The 12833-nt window shown below is 38.8% G+C and overlaps 1 protein-coding gene across 3 annotated transcripts in view; it reads left to right on the plus strand.

Annotated features, from left to right (window-relative positions):
* rgl2 (ral guanine nucleotide dissociation stimulator-like 2) overlaps nucleotides 1–12833 on the plus strand; it is a 39241-nt gene that overhangs the window by 10276 nt on the left and 16132 nt on the right. For 2 of the 3 annotated variants that reach the window (XM_067447987.1, XM_067447988.1), the window contains exons 3-5: nucleotides 8854–8901; nucleotides 11032–11115; nucleotides 11198–11364. In XM_067447987.1, the coding sequence (XP_067304088.1) occupies nucleotides 8854–8901; nucleotides 11032–11115; nucleotides 11198–11364 (299 nt within the window). Of the gene's footprint in view, nucleotides 1–5844; nucleotides 6050–8853; nucleotides 8902–11031; nucleotides 11116–11197; nucleotides 11365–12833 lie in introns of those variants that run through there. The other variant, XM_067447989.1, reaches the window with a different exon arrangement.

The following is a 12833-nucleotide window of genomic DNA, read 5'->3' on the forward strand; positions in this document are numbered from 1 at the left end:
CACATACAGGTTTGGAACAACATGAGGGTGAGTAAATGAAAGAATTTACATTTTGGGGTGAACTGTCCTTTTAAGCAGCACCAATATTATTACGATTTGAAAACTAAATCATTTTAAATAAAATATACTGACTAGCTGAGTCAGTTCAGTCTTTAACTAGTTATTTGAATGAAATAATGTTTAATGCATATTGAAAAATATCAAAAGTCATAATATAATAATTGACCCTGATCTCTCAGTCATGATTAAAACCGGCCTTTATATCTAATATATAATCCTAATCATATTCACACTGCCAATTCTTGGGATTGACAACCGCATTTAATTACAGGTACGAGTCTCAAAATGTCCCCTTGCAGTAGCGTCTCGAAAATATAATTGTGCAATTGGAGTCAAGCCCATATTCTCTATCGACACTGACCAAAGTAATAGGCCCCAATCCAAAATGGCAAGGTCCATAAAACTGAAAAGTCACTTTTGATACAAAAAGAGTCCAGTCGAGTCACGCGTTCATCCATCAAAATTAAATGACAGCAGCTTTTATATCTGGGTGGACAGCGGAGCATTTGAGTCAGCGCTCAGAACGCAAAACTGATGTGAACAGCTCCGGTGGAGAACACTGATGGTATATAAAACCCTCCAGATGACATACAGCTCATATCTCCGTCACGGGACGTTACCGAAAGCAAAACCAGAGACAAAAACCTGCAATACACAGTAGACAGAGCGGCTCTCTCGCACTGTCTGAAGTGACAAACAAGACGTCTAGTTTCGTTCGTGCGGTTGTGAGTCCTGAAAATGTACAGGTAAGAGTTTGGTTATAGAATGCAGTAGGGCTGCTTAAATATGGCAAAACTCACAATTATTTTGGTCAATATTGAAATCAGGATTATTTAACATGATTATTGGTGGATGATATGATTAAAGTCCTATTATTTCTTTATGTGAGTAATTTAAAATGTTAGTGGAATTTCACAATAATCAATACTCCAGCAAAAACTAATACAATGTTAATAAATGTAAGCAAAAGTCCTCAAAACAGTTGCAGAAGACAAGTGAACAGTCAGCGAATGCAATACGAACAAATAAACTACTTACAATCAAAAAACACTAAAATACAAATGAAATAAACAGTGCTTTATGTTTTTCAGGAAGATGCACAAACCGGGGTAGTAATAGCCAACAACAGAAGTTGAATGAAGTCATCAAAATGTAAAATAACACTTCTGTATACATTAAATATAGTTATTCATTCAAGACCGAGTGATTTTATCTTTGACTGCAAGCAGATTTATTAGGCTGCTGTCACTTTAAGAGCCACACAGATCCAATACACTGTTACACACACGCTGCTTCTCAGTGTTTATATTCAAAACCGACTGTGTTCACGAGAATACTTAACAAAACAGCATTTTGGCATATGTGTTTGTAGGCTATTTGACAGTTTATGCTTGTATCTGAAGCTATCGGTATACTTTGCTTACGCGCGTTCCGAACATCTCGGAGCGCACGCACAGAAAGCAGCCTGGGAAACATTATCTCTTTTGCGGATTATTGCACTTTAAATAGCACTGTTTAATATCAAGCACGTCCCGCTGTTTAGCTTAGTTTAAGGGTGCGTTCACACTTGTAATTCAATTAGTTTGGCTCGTTTGGTCCGGGCCAAAAAACAAAAACAAAACATGTAGTCCTGGTCCGCTTAGCGTTCAAACTGGCATTTTTAACACCGAACCTAAAGTTACTGAACCAAAGGCATAGGGAGACGGTCACAACCTGATTGTTCGGCTTATATGACGTAGGAGCTTGCTTACCGAACATTCAAAACAATGCTGTGTGCTGTTTAACGCCATCATTTTATGCGTGCACATGGCATTATTTTTACCAGCTGAGAACTCACAAAGAGCTCATAAAATGTTCAAAACAGTACCCCGATTTCCTCTGTTGTATGCAGAAATCAAAATCTGCTGCAAAAGAGACGGCCGTTCCGTCCGCTTTTTGTGTGTTTTTTCCTGTTTTTTTTCTAGCATTTTCGAAACATGCTCGGACCAAATATTGATGAGGCACTTACCTCCTCGTTGCTCCACTTTTGCCCTCTAACGTTAAAGGGTTACTTCAGCGATTAGCATATGGCTTTCTATCAGTAGAAACCCTGGAGTATATTCGAATGATCGTGCTCCCCCCTCTCATATCCCCCTGAGATGAGAGATTTATGCGATTATATTTTATTTCTGGAAAAATTACACTGGTGACGCAAATATTGTCGATTTGCGTCATCAGTAAAATGTTTGGCCAGACGCTAAAGACTACAGCCAGCAGAGGGAGCTATTTCCACATGTTTTCAACTCGCACATGGGGGATGGGTTCGCACTCACAGCTCGGCTCAGGCATTCATGGCAACGGTGCGGCCGGCGGAGCAAAGTGAGTATTTTATCTTCTCAAGTTAATTCCTATGAAAGTTAATCTTCCAAAGGCATGAAATGAACACGTGCTGAGAACTACTGCTGCGAGCGTGGACTCGTTTACCTCGCTCTAATCACGAGAGCTCATTCAGCTCATCACGATGCGTGTAATCTGACTATTGCTGCTTTTGTGCTGACACGTCCTCAGTGGCTAAATCACAATATATTGAACAGACACTTTGATTTTTTTTCGACTCCAGTTTTTAATTGTAGTGTCTGTTCTCTAACTGAACTGATTTTCTGAAGATGAATGCGGTGGTGGGAAAGTAAAAATGATTCAGTAGCGGTGGCTTTGGAGTGGTCTCACAGGTCAGTGAAGCATTCTGGGAATTGTAGTCTTTCATCCCCATGAGACAAAAATACATTTTATGTCTTTTCTCAGTCTAGAAGGCACCAAATTCAAAAATAATTTCACATTTCTACTACATTAATGGCCCAGTTTAAATACAGATTCATCTTCCCAGCGCTGAAGTACCCCTTTAATATTACTCATTTGATACACCAATCTTTCCACGTCGTCAAATCAGCTGACTTGTAGCGTCGCATCTTGTGACATTACGTCCTGTTTTTGGTTTGTTTACATGTCTTTGGTCTGTGTTGCGTTCATAAATCAATCGAACCGCGCCAGAGTTCGTTTGGAAGCGGACCAAGACCCTTTTTTTTCTGCGGCTTCGGTCCAATTGTTTGGTGTGCATCAGGGTTCACATATGTTCAAATGAACCGCACTAACCAAGCAATCGCACCAGGGTTCGTTTCAATCAAAGCAAACACGACAAGTGTGAACACAGCCTAACACTCACTTACTTATTCGGCTGAGTTGGATGTTAAGTTTGGCTTGGGGAAGAACGAAAGCGTACCGCTGTGAAGGAAAGGAAGGTGCGCTACGGGGCAGCAGTACAATAATCGTTTTATGTCGATTATCTATTCATAATCGCTGGAAACCAAAAATCGAAAAATCTATTACGGTTAATCGCTCACGGGTGTGAGTAGGGTTATAGTATGCGGTTGTCACTTCTGTAAATAACATAAGACTCAAATAAAGGACTGACAACCGTTTTCTGCTGCTGTGTGAATGTGGCGTGTCATCACACTAACCTGTTTGTAACTGAAAATAAATGTGTTTGCTTACAATTGACCCCAATCTCCTCTTCTAAGGAGCAGAGAGGATAGTAAACAACACAAAGCAGCTGATATTGTCTTGGGATTTTCTATAGAGTTTTTTTTGGTTCACCCTCCCCCTGAGGCTAACGCTTGTGAATACAGAGACTAAAAGTGTTTGACTGGGAGAGTAAGAGCGTGTGGGGGGAGGAAGGGCAGCATGACATGACAGCATGTCCTGTTTCCTGTGTTTGTCCATAGTTGTAATGCGCTTCCTGCTGGCCAAGAAAAGACATGGAAACTCACAGCTGGCTTAACCTAAACACAAAACTCAAAGTTTCCAAAAGTACACAAGAGAGAGTGTGGATTTCATAACATGACATTAACAGCTACTGTGTTAATGACCCAACGAGGTTAATTCCAAACCTGACTCAGAGAGGATTGGTAAACGGTATCGAAATTAAGTTTTGCACCTTGTGCTGCATATATCAAAGAAGGACTGCATTTTGTGGATAGTTAGGTTGGCGGTATTTGCTAAGACAAGTATCACTACAATCATTGCTCATAACCCAGACTGCATAGCAGCATCCTAGAAACCACTTAGAACACGAACAACTGCATAGCAAGCAACACACTACAACTATTTAAACACCCTAGAAACTGCTTAGCGATGCCTTGGCAACCACCCAGATTCTGAATGGTTTCTTGTACGCTGCTTTGAATATTCCTATACATTTTGGAGGGTTGCCAACGTGTTGCTATCTGACAAACTACAGAGCAACACCTCTGAACCACTACAGAGCAACACCTAGAAACTGCCTTGCAACAATAGAAAACACTCATACAACCCTAGCAATTGCATAGCAACACCTTGACAACCACACATTACACAATTAACATTTTGGCAGGGAGCTTCGCATAGGCTAAGCATGCACTCTTTCTTTGGAAAAGGTAAAAAAACTGTTCTATATTACATTTATTCTAGAATGAGATGTATATACAACAAATCGCAGAAAAATAAATAAAAATGTTTAGAAAGAATAATCTCAAGGGACTTGTTTTAGCCAAGTTTCAGTTTAGACTAATATAAATGTTTTATATAGTTCATTTGTGGCAGTGGCTCACAGCGACAGCTATTTTTACTTTCCGAAACATGGAACTTATCTGTTTCATTACATTTCATATAAACAACACTTCAATATAGCAAATCGGCTGTAATCAGCAAGGTTGACACATATCGCTCTCAGGACTGCATAAAGTGTAACCAAAGCCCTTACACCTGCACAGCATGTCACCGTCTTTATGTCAATATGTGCTTTTGGCCGAGTATCCCTTTTAGATAAACAGGTGCTGCCCTGTGTTTTATTAGCAGGCATTTGTCATGTCACGCATTGCTTTTTAAAGAAGATCTCTTTTAAGATCGAGCATAGAACGCTGGCTGTTTTATATACATCAGTAAATGTGACGCAAAGGTTGCCAGTCTTGAAATCTGAAGCAATATAGTCATGTGTATTTATTTATTTGCGCTTCATTCATTGCTTGAAAGGTCGCAGATCAGGTTTATCAGCATTTGTCTACATGTATAAAGCTTATGAGAATTATCAAAGTCCCCTAAAATCAAAATAAGTACTGATATTTGCATAAAGAAAAGGAAGCCTATTTTTAGGATCATTTAATCATTCAGGTTTTTTGCACTGACATTATTTTCATTAATGTATTTTATATATATATATATATATATATTTATTTATTTTTAGTATCAAAATAAAAACTTAGTATAATATAAAATAGACAAAATAAAATAGACTTCAATTAAAGGGACAGTTCACCCAAAAATTAAAATTCTTTCATTTACTCAACCTAAAGTTGTTCTAAACCTGTATGAGTTTCTTTATTCTGTTGAACACAAAAGAATAATGCTGGTATTCAAACAGTTGATGGTGTCTATCGACTTCTATAGTAGGAAAAAAATACTATGGAAGTCAATGGATGCTGACTGTATGGCTACCAACATTGTTTAAAATATCTTCTTTTGTGTAAATAAGTGATGATAAAATTTACATTTTTGAATGAACTGTCCCTTTAAGGATATGCATGTTGCTTTTAGGGTGAAATATGACCCAGAAGTTTTGTGTGATTCACCCTTGAATGAATGGAGGAAGAGAGATATTATGGTGCAAGTCTGTAACAGGAGTGCCCTTGTGACGTGTTTGTGTGTGTGTGTGTGTGTGTGTGTAGAGGGGGTTGGCCTAGCGACAAGCTCAGGTGTGTTTGAACGGCTCCATAACAGAGAGAGTGAGATTTGAGCGGGGAAGACAGATAGACTGAGAATCTCACCGAATGAAATCAACACCTCTTTAAGAGCAGCAGCAAGAAAGAAAAATTTAATCGAACAGATGAAAAGGCCTGAAGGAGATGCAGTTTTCCGGCAAACTTTAAGGATTTCCAGGAAGTTGGCAAATCTCTGCCTGTCTGGACTTGCTGAGTTGAAGGTAGCAGTTTTCCTTCTTTTTTAATTTGCAGCACACACAACACTGAATGGTTTTGAGCAAGTGAACAGCAACTGCGGTAATGTTTGAATATTTGGTTTGCTTTGGGTTATGGTTGTTCTTCAAGTATTTTGTGTGCTTTGAAACAATTTAGCATTTAATGCACTGGCAAAAAACATCTTTTTGAGTAAAGATCTTAAATTTGTGTTAAAATAGAAAGTTATCAATGTGTGTCAGTCTTCCGCATAGCATGTGGACATTTCAGACACTTACTCATAACCTTGTCACCTGAGTTTGTTTTTGGCCTTCGTCTCATGCATTTTTCATGTCGGAAAACCTCTGTCAGATGAGTTGCGTAAATCAATGCATTCGAAAAAACATGTCAGTTAAGATCTGCATGTTGAGGCAGAGGTTTGCATGAAGCTCATACGTTAAGTTTTTATTGGAGATAACATGTAAATGTGGTGCCGTAGAGCGTTTAGGGTCTAAACGTCAAACCCGACACATCTGCCATTGTGCATGCTTACCTTGCTTTAAAGGTGCCTTAAACTGAAAAACTGAATTAACCTTGCCATAGTGAAATAATAAGACTTCAGTACATGGACATCACATACTCTGAGTCTCAAACACCATTTCCTCCTACTTCTTATGTAAATCTCAATCATGAAAAACACCACAGAAAAATAAGTGATTCTCAACATAACGGCAAATGTTAGGCAATCGCTGGCGATCATTTATATGTACATCCCCAACATTTGCATCTGTCCGAACATGTTTATTGACAGGCGGAACTGACGGAGCCGAATCATCGGGACCGCAGATAAACAAACGACACTCGGATAGCGAAAACGGCAGCTCTCATGGACACAAATGTCATGTTCTAGGCTGTGCAGGGGACGTGAGGACTTTTCATACCCTTCCCACAGACAAAAAATGTCAACAGTCTTGGTTGATGTTTATTATAATCGGATACCTCAACAGTTTTAGCGGTTAGATTTCAGTAATTTAAATCCCCCAATCAGAGAAAAGTTCTGTGAAAGGAACACGTATGCTATCCGGTGTTTTACCCAAACATGTAGAATCTGGCAACCATATAAACGGGAGCTCTCTCGCACGCGGATGATCTGAAAACACCAATAAACAAGTAAGCTGCATTTCAGCAATCTTCATTTGAGATGTTCTGCTTTAACTGTCATTCAGTCGGTCTGTGTTCTGTCAGGACTCATGAGCCACTGAACAACTGAACTGCTGTGTGCTGTGAGCTGCTGAAATAAGCCAATCAGAGCAGAGCTCAAAATTAATATTCATGACTCTTCCAAAAAATGCAAAAACAGAGCATTAAATCCTAGGGACAATTTATAGGGTTGTAAATGGACCTGTAAAACTGTCTTTTTTTTCTTCTTTTAATTACTTGTCTTTCATAATGCTTGAAATGTATATAAGTTAGGCTAGTTGATTTTGCTATGGTATTTTTAAACCATAGGCACAAGTTTCTTGTACAAGTGTTCCTAATCCTGTTGATTTTTGTTCATTGTATTCAGTTACAATTAAATGTTTTGCTAGACTGGGAAAAAAAAACCAGCCCGATCTGCTGGTGATTTGATTTCTCCCTGCAGCTCAGGCTGGAAACTTGCACGTATTTCTATCCTGCTTCTGTTACAAATTTGCAGGGACCAATCACAAACCGGCTTATTCACCTGGCACGCTATTGCAGTTGATGGAGATTTGTGGGATGCACATCCGGGGCACTAAGCTCCCGTTCCACCACATCCCAAAGATGCTCTATTGGGTTGAGATCTGGTGACTGTGGGGCCAATTTAGTACAGTGAACTCATTGCCATGTTCAAGAAACCAATGATATGAGCTTTGTGACATGGTGCATTATCCTGCTGGAAGTAGCCATCAGAGGATGGTTACATGGTGGTCATAAAGGGATGGACATGGTCAGAAACAATGCTCAGGTAGGCCGTGGGATTTGAATGATGCCCAATTAGGACTAAGTGTGCCAAGAAAACATCCCCCACACCATTACACCACCACCACCACCAGCTTGCACAGTGGTAACATGGCATGATGGATCCATGTTCTTATTCTGTTTACGCCAAATTCTGACTCTACAATCTGAATGTCTCAACAGAAATCGATACTCATCAGACCAGGCAACATTTTTCCAGTCTTCAGTTGTCCAATTTTGGTGAGCTTGTGCAAATTGTAGCCTCTTTTTCCTATTTGTAGTGGAGATGAGTGGTACCCGGTGGGGTCTTCTGCTGTTGTAGCTCATCCACCTTAAGGTTGTGCGTGTTGTGGCTTCACAAATTCTTTGCTGCATACCTCGGTTGTAACGAGTGGTTATTTCAGTCAAAGTTGCTCTTCAATCAGCTTGAATCAGTCAGCCCATTCTCCTCTGACCACTAGCATCAACAACGCATTTTTGCCAACAGGACTGCCGCATACTGGATGTTTTTTTCTTTTTCACACCATTCTTTGTAAATCCTAGAAATGGTTGTGCATGAATATCCCAGTAATTGAGCAGATTGTGAAATACTCCAACTACCAACTAAATACTCCAACTAGGAACCAACTACCATGCCATGCTCAAAATTGCTCAAATCACCTTTCTTTCCCATTCTGACATTCAGTTTGGAGTTCAGGAGATTGTCTTGACCAGGACCACACCCCTAAATGCATTGATGCAACTGCCATGGGATTGGTTGATTAGATAATTGCATTTATGAGAACTTGAACAGGTGTTTCTAATAATCCCTGAGTATATGATGCACTTACATTTTCTCTCTTTGTTCTATTAGGGGGATCCATCCCCAATGAAGACCACATGGTACTGTCCACTGGACCTGGTAAGACTACATTGTTATCTACATTGTTAGAAAGCACAGAAATACTTTCTTTTTCTCTTTGCCAGCTGCAGCATAAAGTAAAGAGGACCTATTATACCCCTTTTTAGAAGACGTAAAATAAATCCCTAGAGTGTGTATGTGAAATCTTAGCTCAAAATACCCTACATATCATTTGTATAGTATGTTAAAATCTGCCTTTTAGGGGTAAGAAAAAACGCACCATTTCTGTGTGTACAAATGAGCTTTCGAGAAGAGGGCGGAGCTTCAATAGCACATGCTCCGGCATACCGGCGGCAAAACAGGACAATCTCACGCACTGAAAATATCGAAAACTGTCAGTAATGGTGTTCAGCCAAATGTTTCATGATCAGCAAATCAGCATATTAGAATGATTTTTAAAGGATCATGTGACACTGAAGACTGGAGTAATAATGCTGAAAATTCAGCTTTGAGCACAGGAATAAATTACATTTAAAAATATATTTAAAATAGTAAACAGCTATTTTAAATCATAATACTATTTCACAATATAAGTTTACGAGAGAGAAAACATTAAAGGGGTGGTAAAACACGATTTCACTTTTCTAACTTTAGCTAGTGTGTAATGTTGCTGTTTGAGCATAAACAACATCTGCAAAGTTACAGCGTTCAAAGTTTAAAACAAAGGGAGATATTTGCTTTTAAAGAAATACATTTCTAAGGACTACAGCAAACGGCCAGTTGGGAACTACAGCCTTTTCCTCCAGACTTGCTGACATCAGCAGCTCCAATATTTATATAAACCCCTCCTCCGAGAATATTAAATAAGGGGGGGGCGAGGCCATTTTTTATTGCTGTGGAGAAGAGTAGGCACATTGCGCTAGGTGGTTAGCGAATCACAACACAGCTGGGTCAGCTAACCAACCTGAGCCCATTGCGTTTTTTTGAGGGCACTGGCTTCATAGAACCAGGAAACTATCAGACCGTTTTTACAAGGAGAGACAGAGCAGTGTACAATAAAGGTAGCCTGGATGCCAGCCGAACTTAGCCCCGCCCACAACATTTTTAGGTTGGACGGTCCGGTCTGGCCTCGATCCATAGAGGAGTGATTATGGCCGAACAGAAACTGTTCGGACCAATGAAATCATCAGGGCGGGCTTTAGACGATGACGGACAGATGATCAACAGTAACGTAATCATGCACGTCATCAAAGGGGCTTGGGTTATATTTGTTCAGATCCTAAATGGAGAGCTTGTTTGTATATGCATTCATCTTCACAATTTCTCTCAAAAATGATGATCATGGTGGGTAAGTACTCTGTGTATCATTAAATTATTTTATTTTTTTACAACACCGGCAAAGATTGTTTATTCCAGCGCGCGTGCAGACAGGGTTGCCACGTTTTTACAACAAAACCCGCCAACTACTAGACCAAAACAATCTAGCATAATGCGTCGCTTCGTTGCTCTGATTGGTTGTAGGTCTATCCAATTGAGGTCTTTCCTGGTTCGGTTGAAACGCCCCATAATCACAGCCCAATGGAGCAGTTTCAGACTCATATTCTGACTAGAATTGAGTATGACCACATCAGGCTACAATAAAGGTAAAATGTATGAAAATAATGCAATTTTGTAAAAACAGTGCACCCCAAACACACAATCAAGCCTTCAGAAGAATGTGTTTTACCACCCCTTTAAAGAATCTTACCAAGCACAAACTTTTTACTGGTAGTTTATGTCTGTTCAAAAGTAATCTTTTACTTTTGGATGAACAGAAAATCAAAGTCAAGGCATGGTTCCGTATTCATTTAAATAGTTTCTTCCACAACAGGATATTATTTGTCATTTCATTAATTTATTGCAGATTAAAATGGCATATAAAAACTACATTTATAATTCATCACTTTTCATCTTAGTTAAGTGGACAAGTCTTGGCCAAAATATACTGCCAACTGGAGCAGACTTTAAGCCTTTAATCACAAGTTTGGCTATACAAGAGAAATAATTCTTGCAAGGAGCGAGCAATGAGTTTTTATTTATGTGACCCAGAGTAAGGCTCTTAATCCCCAAGATCTTGTGTACTGGAAGTTGCTTTGAATAAAAATATCATCAAAATGACTGCTTACTTACTCTGATATCTCTCTGATTCAGTCCACTGTGTCTGAAATGAAGGAAGATGGTATCATCTACACTGTGGTGGTGAAACAAGGGCGTGATTCCCCCACGGTCCCACGGGTAAGTCCTCTCTTCCTGAGTAAGGCTCAGTTCTGTGTGTTCCAGAAGTTCTGTCCTGACGTCTTCACCCCTCTCTTCCTAGTCCACAGCCTCCCGTTCTCAGCACGTCAAAGCAGGGACTGAGGAAAAGTTGGTTCTCCATCTCCTTCATTCCTTCTCCATGGGCGACTCCTCCTTCATTTCCATCTTCCTCTCCACCTATCGCACCTTCACCTCCACCCAGAGAGTGCTGGACATCCTGATTGACAGGTAAAGCGCCAGTAAAGTTAGAGTAAAAGGTATAAAGTCATTGTCTTTCATATTAAATACTAATGATACATTTGCAATGACAATTGGTGAAATCAAATTCAGCAACATATACAGCAAGCAGAAAATTAAGATCAGTGGCGTGATCCTTTCTTGTTGTGTAATGCCTTACAGCATTAGTCATGTCTTGTCAAGTGTTTTGATTGTCATTACTCTACTGCAGGGGATAAAAATGAGACACAGTGTCTCCCAACAGCATAGTGCTAACATTAACTTACAGTATACCACTGGTGTCACTGACAAGGCTAAATCTAGTCCCAGACTAAAATGCATGTTTGAGTTGTTTTAACTGAAAGTTAAAATATGTCAGTGCCATTGTTTTGTCTGTGATGCACACCAGTAATGTCAGACAGTGTGATTTTCGGGATTTTTTTCCACTTTATAGTTGAAGTGTACCTATGATGAAAATTACAGGCCTCTCTCATCTTTTTGAACTTGCACAATTGGTGGCTGACTAAATACTTTTTTACCCCACTGTATGTAATTTATCACACACGTGAATAATAACAACTATAATAAAATAAATACAATCATAACTACAAAGTGTAGCGAACATATTTACATAGACAATAAGTAGACACAGATGTGTAACTTCCGTAATTAAAAACAACCCTAATTTGAAAGTACAATTACAGTTAATAATATAAATGTAATTAATCTCTGTCAGCCAGTTTAAGCCTGTTTCAATTAATTGAATAAATTAAAGGATTTATTTGGAAGATTGATCGATGAAAAATGTCCCTTTACAGGTTCAAAAAAAAAAATAGATAAAAGAAAACCATAAAATATAATTATTTGTGTTCAATTAGTGAAAAATAGTGCGGAAGAAATGCCTTCTTAATATTTACGTATTGCATTACATGTTTTGAATCTCAACAACAATTAATATTGCCCACACACAGACACAACATCATTAAAATGCTGATAATTATTGAGCCCTTTTTTTCTAGCAATATCACCCAACCTTATGTACAAAATTCTAGAAAACTTGGGACATTTTGTAAAATGCAATACAATAATGCAATAATCTGTGATTTTTTTTTTTCATTCTCTTGAACATTTATTTAACTGGCAAAAGTACAAAGAACAGATTTCAAATATTTTCACTGAACAACGTAACTGTATTTTGTAAATATAAACACAAAAAAGTTGGGACAGAGAAGATTACAGAATATCCACAAAAAACAGTCCACAATACGCAGGAGAATTGGTAAAAGGTGAGGGCACCGTGAATCGTGATCGTGGGTTTAAAAGGAGAATTCAAGCAAAGATGGGCCGTGGCTCATCACTTTGTGGCAACAGAATAGTCTATGTTTTTTTCTTTGTACTTTTGTAAGTTAGATAAAGGTTCAAGAGAATAAAAAAATATACTAATAATAAAAAAAAACAAAATAAAAAAACATCTGCTATTA

The sequence above is a fragment of the Pseudorasbora parva genome, chromosome 7 (genome assembly GCF_024679245.1).
Source record: "Pseudorasbora parva isolate DD20220531a chromosome 7, ASM2467924v1, whole genome shotgun sequence".
Taxonomy (NCBI): domain Eukaryota; kingdom Metazoa; phylum Chordata; class Actinopteri; order Cypriniformes; family Gobionidae; genus Pseudorasbora; species Pseudorasbora parva.